Source organism: Pantherophis guttatus, chromosome 6 (assembly GCF_059756535.1).
Source record: "Pantherophis guttatus breed Tessera chromosome 6, ASM5975653v1, whole genome shotgun sequence".
NCBI classification, from domain to species: Eukaryota; Metazoa; Chordata; class Lepidosauria; order Squamata; family Colubridae; genus Pantherophis; species Pantherophis guttatus.
Genome location: NC_142068.1, coordinates 38,724,472 through 38,739,577, shown reverse-complemented (window position 1 = coordinate 38,739,577; position 15,106 = coordinate 38,724,472). Strand labels below are relative to the sequence as shown.

Here is a 15,106-nt window from a genome sequence, read left to right as displayed (position 1 = left end):
ATTAACATCTTTATGTTTTGGAGACAATAATTATTCTACAAATAAAACTGAGCCAAAAACTCTACAGTAGGATATATTTCATAAATAAAACATTAAAATAACAAATATAGATTAATCAAATAATATTTGATCCACGAAATGCCAGAAAAACTTGAATTTGGAAGGCACACTTGGACTATGGTTGAACTCACAAATTGATTAGTTCATTTACTTCCAGGTTAAGATATGGAAAATTTCATTCTTTGGTCTTTTCTCAAAATAAATTTGGGGTTTCCCTGCTTGACACACTTTATATCCGCAGTACTTCTGTGTGGACTCTCCAAGCTAATCTGGATATTTTAAACTTTTCAGCGGTGCCAAGTCCTAGGTAGCTGGCAAAAAAAGGTAGCAGGAATTACACAGTTTTCTTGAAGCTACGATAATCCTGGCTAACAATAGAATATTGAAAACCTTTAATAAAATCCCAGTCTCAATTATAGTGAGTCTCTTTGAAACACTTTGTTGTGGCCCACCAGCCACCAGCAGAGCTAGCTGCAGATTCGGACAATGAGGAGGTTGTGGAGGAACTTGGGCCAGTGCTGGAGTCTGGGGAAGACTCTGATGGATGCTCTGCATCCGACGCAGAGATAGAGCCAGGGCTGTCCAACATTTCCCAGCCACCAGAGAGGCAGCTGCCTTTGGAGACTGATATGAGTGAGGAGGAAGAACAGCTGGGACCTGTTCCAGGTGTACATATGGACAGAGCAGTTAGAAGAGGTGAGCAATGGAGGACAAAGAGTCGACTCGGGAAGCAAAGCACACGTGGACGCTGAATGGCCCGTCCCTGGCTGGGGAATAAATAGAAGGAAAGGGGAGTGGCTGTTTTAGGAGACAACAGTTCGTATTTCTGAAGATTTTGTTAATTGTGTTTCGTGCCACAAAGACTGCTTGCCAGAACTTAATTTGCAGCCTTTCGGCTGGGAGCTCACAGCCTTGCAATTATTGCAAGGAACTGATAAGGTCTGTACTGCGGTTAACTCCTTGAAGCAATGGTGAAATTCAATTTTTTTTACTACAGGTTCTGTGGGTGTGGCTTGGTGGGCATATTATGGCTTGGTGGGCATGGCTTGGTGGGCATGGCAAGGGAAGGATACTGCAAAATCTCCATTCCCACCCCACTCCAGGGGAAAGATACTGCAAAATCTCCATTCCCATCCCACTCGAGGGCCAGCCAGAGGTGGTATTTGCTGGTTCTCCGAACTACTCAAAATTTCCGCTACTAGTACTCCAGAACCTGTCAGAACCTGCTGAATTTCACCAATACCTTGAAGGACTATTGCCTGGACTTTTCGGTGGGTGAATGCAATTAATTCACAAAAGGCAAATAAAGAGGGGTTTTTCAAAAAGGAGTCTTGTTTCTTGTTTCTGCTAAGGCTGGGTCAGAACACACTTTCTTCCCATATTTCTGACATGTGGACTGTTTTGCCTCTTTTCAGAAAAAAACCAAATGTTTCATCTTCCACTCTCCCAATATCTCTTGCACTGGTTGGTTGACCACCCACTCAGCTGGGAAGAGAGCTAAAAGAGTCAAATTGTTCTAAACCTCAGCAGGTTGACTATTCTTCTCTATACTGATTTGTGATCAGTATTGATCATGTGTTATCAATGAGAGAAATTCAATTCTCTTGAGTATCTGGCAAGAGCTTTTCCAGCCCCTAACTCTGAGATTCTAAGCTCTGAACCCAGCACATTTTGCATTGAAAGCTTTGAACACTCCATATGAGTGAACTAGGAGAAACTTGTGCAGCAAAAGTTTTAGGGATACTGAATAACCATGAACCTAGATGGAACTAATGATATTTGTGTTTGAAGCTGCACTTGTGCTTTTTGCTCAGCTCCATTTTCTTTTCTCCAGATTTTCTAGTGAGTTGCGATGATGGTTAAATTTTTCATATGTATAACGGCAGCTGTCTAATTTTATTCTCTAGCAAGTCAGCTAGAGATCTTCAATGAGACTGAGGACTCTTAGAAGAACAATGACCATGGATGGGGCAGAGTGGACTAAAGTTTTTTTAATGTTTGTATACAAAAATGGAAGCTATAAATTTATTAAACAAAAACATGAGTTATATCAGATGAGCATATCATTAGTAATAAATATGTAATCGGTTTTACTGCATGTAAGAAAATCCTTAAACATGTTCTTAATACAAATCTTGCTTGGGAAGTCTACTTTAATAATAGATTGTATAAGCCTTTAACAATGTAATTAACCAAAATGAAGAGGAGGGTATAAATTGAAACAATAAATGTATACATATTTATATATTTAAAATGAATATACAACATATATGAACATATAAATTTTAGCCCACATTAAAGCAAATATGAAAACTTCAGTTGTGTTTTAATTATGCAAGTGCTTGAATAATTTTTGCTCTTAATTTAAATTGGAAATAACTGAAATCTATTATGATAATCTGTAACCTAATTATACAATATGTATAGTTGGGTCTACCATAGATGAGTGGCAAAAATCTAGATGGCCATGAAATGGCAATAAAGAAAACAATTTTCTATTTATTTTTACTACCATTTAGTGGTCCTCCTCCAATGAGCCAGTTTGATGCAGTAGTTAAGGAATCAAGTTAGAACCTGGAGAAATTGGACTTCTACATCCATCTTGGGCACAAAGCCAGCTGGGTGACCTTGGGCCACTCTCAGTCCAAAGAAGCAGGGAATGGCAAATCACTTTAGAAAATCTTTGCAAAGAAAACTTCAGGGACTAGTGCAAGCATTTGCCAGGAGTCTTTTTTTTTTTTTTAAAGATGGTTATCTAGCTTTTTACAGCCCAAATATAGTAGACCAAATATAAAATGTCCTTTTCACTCAGTTGAAGTTGTTTGACTCAATTCCCCCCCTTTCCAGTCTTAAATAATGTCATTACTCCTGCAAACAAAACAGACTTTTTCACACAAGGCTCTTGACAGCAATCATGACTCGCAGCCAAGCAATTCCAAATTGCTCCGTTACCCCCAGGAGATACCCAATTACCTTGTTGGTGGAATTATCCCCAGTTTAAGAGCTGCTGCAGTGCAGTGGTTAAATAATATATTGTCCTTTGTGGCTACAATTAAATAGTGCACACTGAACAGTACAATATCTTTTATATTGCACGCTTTATTAAACCCTATATTATTTATTAGGGCATTATTCTTCTCAAAACAAATTATATTCCAGTTGCCCATGTATTTATATATCTTATCCTTAACATGAAAGGGAATTGAATATCTCTAAGCAAAGATTCTAATGGCTTATATATTGACATTTTATTTTCAAGGAAACAGCTGATCTGAGTCAACCTTGGGTAAAGCGATGAAATGAAGCACTAGGCAATTGCAACATTTTCCAATTTTATTAACATCAAGCTTCCTCTTCCTGATGTTGAAATACATACACTGTGTGTGAGAATGGGTGGGTTGAAACTTTTGCAAGAATATCAGCTATATTAAGATCTTTGGTGCGAGTGCAAATACGTGCATAGACCCAGATGCATAACTTTGGGGATAAAAAGCATCCCCACAACTGAAACAAAGGATACCTTTAAAGAAAGGACTATCCTCTGTAAGGTGAAAAACAATCATCTTTCATTAGCTACAATTTTATTTTTCAAATTCATATTGGGAGGTAGCTTATAATTAGTATTATATAAATCCAGAAAATTGCTTAAAATAAACCATGGTTTAGATAAGTTCGTTGTAAAAGGACAGTTTCCAAATGAGACCATTGATTGGTCTGAAGAGTGGAGTCAAGTGTAGGAGAGTTTCCAAGCCTGCTCTACTATTTCTCATGATAAATTATTGACAAAAAGAAATAATTCACAGTGTGAATATATTATCAGATAGTACCAGACTCTTTATAATTTAATTGTAACAGAATGAGAATCAGCAATTATATTTTTAAGTATATGGTGTGTTGCAAGTGTGTTGTATGTGAGTTCACTATGCATATGCCAGTTCCTCATGCAAGCTTTTAAAGTTTATTACTCATTTCCGACCAAGGAATTTTTTCTCCTTACATCAAGTTTCCATAATGGGGAGATGCAGCATGTGATTGATGTGTAAAAATTGGGAAATTCAAACCTAACCATCTAGGGATGAAGAAAAACAGGGCACCGATGCTTTCCTATACTCCGAAGGCTATATATAGTCGTCAATTTTTGATGCCTTGTCTAGAAAAACTTCTCTCTATCACCCTATTGATGGGAAGAAGCTCTAAGTGGCCCTACAACTCCTTTCATCTGCATTCAGTTTATCAAAAGTAAGTAGAAAACTTCTGAAGAAGGATTTTTCAAAGTTCTGATTAATTTGTTTGAAGGGAGAGGAAATCAAAAAACTTCTACCAGAAAAGCTAAACTGTGGTTTGCTTTGTCATTTCCCTCCCTAAGGGAAAGGAGGTTCAAGACTTTTCTAGGCAAATTCAAAATACTGCAATTTTGTGTTACATTGCTATGCAGGAACCAGGCTTTATTCCCAAGCACTGCACTTTGGCAGGGGAATATGTTACTATTGGGAGTATTGGAATATTATTTTTATCCCTTTAAATAATATTTAAAGTAGCATAAAAGACTGGTAACAAGCTAAGGAGTTGTAGTAAGCAATGCCATTCTATAAAGAAAGAACTTGCTGATCCATTTCAAGGTAACTGAGCAAAATCAAAGAAGCTGTTTACAGAAAAGACCAATGGCTTATGTATTGTGGTTAGCTATAGATGCTGCTTCTATGGATGTTGTGACCAACCACCAATATTTTCCTTCATGTTGTGATGGAGGACACCTGTCCCAGTGAGCTTTTACATGTGAGAACCACATGAGGTGTCCATCATGAGAGAATGTGAACAGGAGGAGGGGAATGTGTTTGGTTGTCCCAAAGGTGCATTTTAAAAAGGCAACTGGACTTCGTTTTTCCTTGAAGACATTTCACTTCTCATCCAAGAAGCTTCTTCAGTTATGGTTGAGGATGGAAGAATTTATATTCCTTGCAGTCATTTGGTTGTTAGCACTCATTCTAAGAATCGTTTTGGCCACTTGGAGGTTTAGCTATGCCCTCAGGTTAAAATAGTGCAAACGGGTGTGGAACCTTCTTGGAACTGCTGAAAGGACTGTGTTATAAGCAGAAGATGAGGTGGTAGAGATACGTCACCACCTGTTTACAACACAGTCCTTTCAGTTGATATTTTCAATGTACAAATGATCTGCTGCTGACAGTGCTAAGCAAGCTTCAAAGGAACTTAGACAAGATGCTCTGTATAGAGGCAAAAAGTTGTTTCCTTCTGGTATAAACCAGTGCAAGCAGAACATGTTAGGAAGCTTGAGTACTGCCAGTAAGCAGCCCCGTAACAGTTTCGTATATGCAGTTTAGATCAGAAACATATCATAGACTGGTAGGATCTTGAATTATCACTGTCTTTACCCACAGTTAACATGCTTACTACTCCAGGATTCAACCTCTTGAGGACAAGGAGGGGATGTTATTTTTTTTCCTTCTGTTTCATTTTTTTCCCAGGACTCATTTCTGCAATGTGTGTGGGGACTTGTACTCGGATCCTGGGCCCATGCCTCCTTATCTTGGGCTTTCTTTCCATTACTGCTAATATTCTCCTACTCTTTCCCAATTGGGAATGGTGTTACTTAAGCCTGGGCCAAATATCCAAGAGGGCAATGCTAATGCCAGGGGTATGGGGAGGAGGCCTGCTGGTAAGTAGACTATTTTTTAATATATCCTGGCCAAGAATCTGTGGGAAATAATGGATGCATATGTATATTTTATTGTTTTCTTAATAACCTTTTTGTTGGGTGGTATATTTGGATAGAACAGGAAACCAGAATTTACACATTTGCTGATATAAGCTGAATTCACACTTTATATTAAGGCATGGTTTGTTTGTTTGTCTTTCTGTCTTTTGGTGCCTTTGAGTCAGTATTGGTTCTGGTGATTGCCTGGATAGATCCCTGCAGTTTTCTTGGTAATGGTTTGCCCATGACTTCTTCCTAGGTTTGTGTTAGCCTCCCAAGACAACAAGATGAGCTAACAGAACAGTGGTGGGTTGTCCCTGGTTTGGACTGATTCTATAGAACCGGTAGTAAAACCGGAGGGAGGCTCCGCCCACCACCCCTGAGATCATCAAAACGCTTCTGCACATGCGCAGAAGAGTGCATGTGCATGTGGCCCCGTTGCAAAGTAAAGGTAGAACCCACCCCTGTAACGGAACCTTGGAAGCCTGAAAGTTCAATTTTCCATTGTCTCTTTTTACTGCCTGATTACTTAGAGCAGATTCTTTCTAAATTTCTTCCTCTGTCTGTTGTTCAGTTGTGGCTTCCTCCCCCTTTTCTCTGATCATTTCCTAGGCAGCATCTCTTCCTTTTCCATTTTCCAAGGCCTCACATTCCATAACAAAGAGAGAGAATGGGAGTGGCCCAAGGGCACCTAATTGTCTTTGGACCTAAGGTAGGCCTGTAGTTCATAGTCTTCCAATTTTCAGGCCGGTGTCTTAATCACTACACCAAATTAGCTCTCATAGTTTGTTTAAATATAATTTAAACATTTTTAACCATGATTTTATTAACTAAATCATAATTGGCTGAGCTCAACATACTAAGAATCCATAGTTTATAATGAGATAACACATTAAATCCAAACCAAATTAAACCATGGTTTAGTGCAATGTATAAACTCATTAAATATGAGTCATTGATTGCTATGGTATCTGATAACTATCTATCCAGCAATTGCTTCATAACCTGTAAAAAGAAAAGTTCACTAACCTATTGCAATGTATGCTATTGTAGTCTACTTCCCATAGTCAGGAAATTTGTCTGCATATTTAGTTGAACTTTTGCCTTTTCAAACTGTCAGTTAACTTTCTACTCTTTGAGCCATAACAAAAAAAGGGTGTATTCAATTTACTATATTGTCTCACATTCATCCTTTCAATCCACAAATAGTAGAAATAGCTCATCTTTATTCACACATTTTGAGGAATATTAGGGACCCATAATTTCCTATGAGGGCTTGAGTGTCAATCTTAAATTGCCATTACTTCCACACAGCTTAGTGAAGTGAAACAATTTTAGTATATTAAAATTAGTTCTGCTCATCCCTGAAAGTAAGCAAGCTTCCCTCAAGGTGGGAGCTTCTGGAAATATTGGGACTGTAACTCCAAAAATTCTCCAGGCCTTGGACCACACACCTATTTTATAAATTCTATATCAGAAATATTTTGCAATATTTTGCAAGCCTTATCTGAGCTGCAAAAAACTGGGCAACTGCACAGTGTCAGCAAACAGTTTGAGTTTGCCACCATCAGATAGCCATCTGGATTTTTGCAGCTCAAGGCTGGGAAGGTCTACATTAGATACTAGTGACTCATAATTGTGAATCCTCTTGTAGCCATGTTCTCTTCCTTTTTATTTTTGCAAAATGTTGTAAAGTTTCTCCAATTTATGTGAAAAATGTAAACATTTCTATCATAGCCTAGAAATGGACAAGGATTAAGGTTATTTTTAAAAGGCTTGTTCTAACCAAGCATGTTAAGAATGGCCACTCTGTCATCATAGGGCTATGCACCTCTGTCTTAAGGGAAAATATGAAAACCTAAGAGGTGGCAAAGTTGTTGGACTAAGACTGGGGAGACTCATATTCAGTCCTGCATGCTCATAAACTACTCATAATCTTCTAGTTTATCCTACTCACAGGGTTCTTTCTACTGAGATTAAAGTAGTAGCGGGTCTACTGTGTTTGACTCCAGGAAAAGGAACAAATGAGTAATTAATATAAGAGGGTCCCACATAGTAATAATAAGGGAGAAAAACACCAAATCCTGTCTAAACATTTAGGTGACTGTGTGATAATAATAATATCTCAAAATAATATCCTTTATAAACTCTGACTGTAGGGCACTAGAGAATACTGCTCATTTCAAACTACGTCCTTGTAGGTTTTTCCTGCTGCAATTCAGATCACAGGTATTGGATGGAGGTGGAAGTACTTTAGCAGCTCAGGAACTTGCTGCAAGGTAAGAAAGATGTAGATGATGACTCTTTCTGTGGATGAAAACTTTCCAGTTTTAATTAGTAGATCTTGGGGGAATTTCTCACTCTATGTCAGAAATAATTCAAGTTTCCCATAGTTGAAAAAAGCAACAGAGTAGAAAGAGCTTAAATAGTTACACCCTCAGAGAAAAGAAGCATCCTAAGATTAATATTGTCTATTTTGTTTTCATTAGCCTTGTTCTAGATTCATAGATGTGGTAGAAAAGTAAAATATAGCACATCTATTCCATTTCATGATACTGTGAAGCTATATCCTGCAGTAAATATATAAGCCAGATTTTATGCATTTATATTTTGCATGTCCCCCAAGGCATCAAAGATGGTAAATATAGAAGGAGGTTGCCTCATTTTAGCTTCATAATGTATCTATGGGAGTGATTAGGCTGAGAGAGAACAATTGCCTGAACTTCATGGATTATCCATTAAAACCTGAGTGAAAGTTAGACTCTGGTATTTCTGGTTCAACTTTTCCTTCCCAACTGTTCTACATAAAGTCCTTAGTTTTCAATTGGAAGTTGTTTGTGAAGTTTTTTTGTTTCTTAAAAATCAAGAGGTTAGACGAGAGACCGTAACTTCTAGAAAATAAAAAGAATCCTGAACAAAACTCCACAAGGACACATTCTCTAATATTGGGTTGTTTGTTCCAATTACCTGCAATTGCTGTGGTTATATCATTAGTAAAGGAATGATGATGATGATGTTATCTATTCAGTCGAGTCTGACTCCACATCTTCCAACATTGCACTATTTCTTTGAGTTTTTCTATGCTTTGGCTGGTGTCAATTTTGATAGTGTTCAGCCACAATGTTCTTTGACGGCCTGTTTTCCTATTACCGCTAACTTTTCCAAATATAATTGCTTTCTTCAGTGAGTTCCCCCACATGACAGAACAAAGTAAATGAGACACACTAGTAAAGGAAGGCAGACTCCCAATCTCTATAAGTGCTCTCTTTTTTTCAGCAGACATGATCTAGGAGCTTTGACTTAAATCCTAAATTAGGAGTGAACATTTCAATCATGACAAAGCTGAGAGGGCACGCCTATAACCCACATACCGTATTTTTTGGAGTATAAGATGCACTCCCCCCCAAAGAGGGTGAAAATTTGGGTGTGTCTTATACACTGAATGTAGCCCCTCCCACCCTCTGGCCCCCATCCTTTGGCCTCTGCCTCCCAGCAATTTGCCTCCTTGCAGCAAATAGCCGGTTTCAGTTTCAGCTTCAGTACAGCCTGATTAGCACAAGCAGCGATAGTCAGTTAGATTGGCCTCCCGACCATCAGCTGTTTCAGAAAAAGTGGCATCTGCAATGTAACAGATGTCATATTTATTTTTTTCTTGAAATGCTGCAGAACCAGTCTCCATCTTACCGCTTCACAGTTCTGATGCTAATAGATATTGTCTTGTATATTTGAAGTTAATTTCTGTGTCTCTTTTGCCTACAGATGTTTCTTTCCATTCTGTTATCAGGACTGGCCCTCCTGGGATCAGGGGCTTGTTTTATTTTGTCTGGTTCAGGCTTGACGGAGGGGCCGCTCTGTCTCTATAATTCCACCCTCAATGATAACAAGGTGCAACAGTGGGGCTACCCGTTTCTTGAAATGGACTACTCTGTCTTCAACAATGGGTAAGGTGACTGAAGTTCATGAGCCAGCTTATATTATTGCTTAGCACATATTGTTTGAGATACAGTTTTGCTTAAATAATTAAGCAAAGTACTTAAGTACTTAAATAGAAGATCTGCGTGGCTTCAATCTAGCACTATCCTGAGGTTTTAGAATTTAGTATTCCCCAAAATTTTAGCCATACCAGTAGCATTCTTGAAGTGGTAGCCATGATACAGTTGGAGGGTACAAGTGGGGAGAAAGCTGAGGTGGAGGCAGGGATGAAATGCTCCTGGTTCGGACCAGCTCGGGCGAGTAGGTAGCGGAGATTGAGGCTAGTTCGCCGTACCGGTAGCAATTGGTGGCTGGCCACGCCCCCAAACCGGGCCATGGCCCACAGTCCTGCCATGCTTCCCTGCCTTCCCATGCAGCCTTTCTGTGACCAGCTTGCAAAGGCAGGCAAGCGGAAGGCCATGTGGAAGGCAGGCAAGTTTCACAGGGCTGCGGGGAAGGGAACTAGCAGTGTACTCCCTTCCCAGCGTGCCCTCCTCCTCTCCCAGGTGACAGCCAGGGCTTCGCAGCCTCCTCTTTTCCTCAGGGGGCAGCGTCTGCCTCCAAGTCCTTGCGGAGGGAGGGACATACACACACACACAAACACACACGTCCCTGTTGCCCCCCCCCACTACTTTTGCTGTCGGCTTAAAGTCAATCTTGAAGAGCTGGAAGACATTTCCTTAGATCGCCGCCAAACTCATTGTTGGGAGCATCAGTGATCTAAGGAAACGTCTTCTTACACCTTCTCCTCCCCAGAATCCAGAGCTGGATTCTGCTAATTACACCTTCTCCTTCCCATTTCCCCTCCCCTCGTTTTTCCATTTCTGTGCCTGGATTCTGCTTCTGCAAGGGAAGGCTCCGATGTTCGCTTGGGTGGTGGAGGGAAACTCAAAGCACTGGGAGCTTCAGAAGGGCAGAATGAGCTTCAAAATGTGCAGCTCCTGGCTCTAACAGTGAGTGACATCAAGTTGGCCACGCCCACCCAGTCACATGGCCATCAAGCCATGCCCATCAAGCCACACTCACAGAACCGGTAGCAAACATTTTTTACATTTCACCCCTGGGTGGAGAGTCAGTAGAACTGGAATATGGAAAAAGGAAAAAGGTTTTAAGAGCATTTAAAAGTACCCTAAATAAAGACAGTAAATCAGTGCTACCATTATTGTTATTATATATGGTTAAAAGTTATTGTCCCAAGCTTACTAAGTCAATGCAGAGAAATATCTATGAGGCAATGCAATTAGGAAGGAACAGATTAGTTGACAATAGAAATAGTCAAAGTGCTGAATATTTAGTAGGCTAATAAAGGTTTAGTTAATATTTTAGAACTATATACAGGAAAAAATACTATTAATTGAGGACTCCTCCCCCCCCCGGTAACTCTGCTTTAGAAAAAAAATTCTACAACTTACTCAAAATCTGCTTCTTTCAAGGGTTCAGAATTACCTGTATGATCCTTCTCTTTGGAATTCAGTTTGCATCAAGCCACAGAATATTGTTGGCTGGAATGTGTATTTCTTCTCTTCTCTCCTAGTCATCAGCATGGTTGAAATGATCCTGGCTGTTCTCCAAATTATCAATGGCTGTTTTGGGTGTGTCTGTGGCTTATGTGAACAGAAGAAATAGGCACCTTTCGGAAGTGTTTGTAGCCTTCAGTTCATTTGTACAGATCAGATAACAAAGATATATGATAACTTGATTTACAACTATATCTTTTGTCACTGCAGCCTGCATAGCTGGTTCTTGCATTGTCATGTAAGAACAGAGAAGATGTTGACCCACCCCAATAAATAATCTCCCATTACCAACCCTCCAGGGCAGTGTTTCTCAACCTTGGTCGCTGGACGATGTGTGGACTTCAACTCCCAGAATTCCCCAGCCAGCTGGCTGGGGCATTCTGGGAGTTGAAGTCCACACATCGTCCAGCAACCAAGGTTGAGAAACACTGCTCCAGGGTATCACAGGAGACCTAATAGAACTAATTTGTAGCAGTTGCTATCAGGCCACAGAGACTGAAACTGCTATCACTATAGATATTCTCATAGAGCTAGGGAGCTAGGAAGCTGACTTTGATATGAGTTTATAATTAGTAATATGGTACTGTGGTGTATATTTATACACATATTTATTTGTGTTTCTGTTTACAAGAAACCCTTAACTGTTCTGCTAAATGTTTTTAATCCTACCAATCCTCCTGTTTATGTGAGTGAATGAGACATAAACCAGAAAGTACTGTGATTTTTCTGAGATAAAGAGAGGTATAGTACAGACAGGAGGCCTGAATGTAAAATGCTCACTCCAAATTCAGATTAAGACAGATCCCTCGATTTTAAGGTCTACTTTCTACCTCATAGGTGGTCCCCAACATCTAGAAAGCCAAAACATGGGGAACAACTTTGGCCTGAATTCCTGTCATTTTTGCCCAAACTAGCAAATGAAAAGAAGTGGTGACCAAGACCATTAATCTGAGAAAGGATAGAAGTTTCACTTTTTAAAACAGAAATGGGCAACACAGAATCCTCTAGCTATTTCAAGTAACCCAAGATGGAATAGCTAATGTCAGACATTGTGAGGGATATAGTCCAAAATATCTTTTATTACTGAACATGGTAAAAAAATTCCCAAGGAAACAAGGTCAGTATGGTACCATATGTTAAACTTTTGTGTCTGATATTTGAATAGTACCTTCATGTATATGTATGTGCATGCTTTGGATATGGGAAACTAAACAGCGCATCTGTCAATACTCTGATGAAGCAGAGGGCTAAATACTCCCAGCTGCCATTTCTTTTCTAATCCTTTATCTCTCTTCACCCCATCCATCCCATAGCAAACTTAGAAACCACTGGGAAGCACAAAGAGTCAAAACTGGCAAGAGAGGCTACCATGTTTTTCTTTCATTTGAATGCTTAAAAAATACAGTTGAAAGAGACCTTCAGATGGTGCCTTGGCAGCACATACCCCCTAATCTTTCAGTATTTTATGTATTTTAAATGCTACTCTTCCAACATTGGCAGGAGCATGTTTTTGTCAGAAAGAGAAAAGCAGCACTGAAAGCTTTACCCTTTTGTACTTGTGTGTGGTATCACAAAACACACACAAAAAGGGCTGGCTTGCATCACGATATCATGACACTGCTTTCACCATTCTGTCCAAATCCCTCTTGCTGTGCCAGCTATCCCTTCAGGCCTAGTGAAATTGTACAGAAGACAATCAGATACTGTAACTGTAGATTCATAGCCTTCTAAAATATTTACTGGCATTGCTGTAGCTGAAAAGAAATGCTGCTAGGGAGAAAGGATGACCTACACCAGTGTATTTTATCCTTGGCAGCTTTATACTGTGTAGACAACTTCCAGAATTCCTTAGCCAGTACTGTTCTCTGGGGAATTCTGGGAGTTGAGGTTAATACCTCTGAAAGCTGCCAAGGATGATAAATACTGGCTACACTATGTGATCTTGGGTTTCAGTCACTCAGAGTCATGTATATGAGATGGGTGGCAACATAAATCTAACAAACAATCCTTCCCCTAGAAGAGTAGATTGAAAAGAATGTTCTGTTCAAGAGAGAACACTACTTTGAGCTGCACAATCTATTTATCTTCCTTCATGTTTTTTGAACTGCATCAAAAGTGTTGTCCACATTATGATCATATTTTGTTTTTATTGTCTCCATAATAGCTCCTCTTATTAATGGAAACTGCTGAAAACCTATGTGCTTAAATATCAAATAAAGATATTTTATTTTTGCAACATTTGTTCAAAAATAATTTTCCCCATAAGTAAGTGTGTGATTCAAACTTTTCCATGCACATTATTCAATGTCAGTGCTGCTCACTCATTCTTTATATTTAAGAAGCCAGAAGCCATTACTTATCCGGAGTAGGTAATTGTTAAGTAGCAACATTTCTTTTCTTTTTAAAACATCCTTGTTAACTGTGATATAAGTCTTTCAAGGAGGAAGGGCTGACAACTTCACTTTAGGCAGAGAAATGTGTCAAGGGAAGCAACAGCAAGACCAATAGCAAGTTATTTCTCTTTGAGAGAAATATTTCTCTTTGAGAGAAATAACTGCGCTCAGACCCTAACAGAAGAAAAGCAGAAATACACATCTATACACCTTGTACAGTTAAAGAAGGAAAGCACATAGAGGTGGGGAGATGGTAGGGTTTAACCAGGCTTGGGCAGGGCACCATCCTGATGCAGTCACTCTAAAACAGAGGTCTTCAAACTTGGCAGCTTTAAGACTCGTGGACTTCAACTCCCAGAATTCTCCAGCCAGCATAGCATAGCTGGCTTGAGAATGCTGGGAGTTGAAGTCCACGAGTCTTAAAGCTGCCAAGTTTGAAGACCTCTGCTCTAGAACTTTGCATCAGCTGTTCTCATTCCTATAGGGCAGTGATGGCAAATCTTTTATCCACCGAGTGCCCAAACTGTGTGCATGCACATGCCTGAACTGAAATATTTAGTTAGCACTATATTTAGCACTAGAGATACCAACCTTATGGAAGGCCTATGATTGACCTTTAATGAGGTCAATATTTTCTGACCTAAACAACACACACCCAAAGAAAAGACCAGCTGTGCCAAAGGTGAACCTCATCTCTCTGGCCATGGTGATCCAGAGCCCTTCAGTCAGAGGGAAGGGGGCAACACTGTAGTCAGAGGGCCAAGTGGAACCCAATAGATCAGCCACTTCCAGAGGTTGTTCTTTGGTGCATGCTAGAAAGTTCAGGTGGGAGTTGTCTTGTGTTCCAGAGGAGGGAAAAAAGCAGCTTTTCAGATGGCACAACTTGACTAGGTTCAGCTGCTCCAGAAGACTGTAAATGAGAGGAGGGCTCTATTGTGAAGATTAGAGGTGGGTTTCAGCAGGTTCTGACCAGTTCTGGAGAACCAGTAGCGGAAATTTTGAGTAGTTCGGAGAACCGGTAGTAAAAATTCTGACTGGCCCCACCCCCATCTATTCTCTGCCTCCCAAGTCCCAGCTGATCCAGAAGAAATGGGGATTTTGCAGTAACCTTCCCCTGGAGTGGGATGGGAATGGAGATTTTACAGTATCCTTCCCCTGCCACGCCCACCAAGCCATGCCACGCCCACCAAGCCACACCCACAGAACCGGTAGTAGAAATTTTTGAAACCCACCACTGGTGAAGATATGTGCCAACTGCAACATTAATGAGTATCTGTGAACTCGGCAAGGAGTCCACCAATATTGATCTGCAAGGGATGTGACTGCTATAGAATAGAATGGGCATGGCAAAAAAAAATGGGGGGGAAGAAGGTTTGCACAAAATAAATGCATTTAAACATTTTCTCATCATGATACCCCATTATTTGCTTAATCATCATTAATTTAATAGA

The 15,106-nt window shown here is 39.8% G+C and overlaps 1 protein-coding gene across 1 annotated transcript; it reads left to right on the top strand.

The window, feature by feature from the left end:
* The first annotated feature begins 4,068 nt into the window (after positions 1-4,068).
* TM4SF19 (transmembrane 4 L six family member 19) lies at positions 4,069-13,492 on the top strand. Its single transcript, XM_087872346.1, has 6 exons — positions 4,069-4,299; positions 5,544-5,734; positions 7,975-8,052; positions 9,533-9,714; positions 10,008-10,010; positions 11,179-13,492. The coding sequence occupies exons 2-6, from the start codon at positions 5,558-5,560 to the stop codon at positions 11,369-11,371; spliced, it is 633 nt and encodes a 210-aa protein (XP_087728472.1). The 5' UTR covers positions 4,069-4,299; positions 5,544-5,557; the 3' UTR covers positions 11,372-13,492.
* Positions 13,493-15,106: the final 1,614 nt, after the last annotated feature.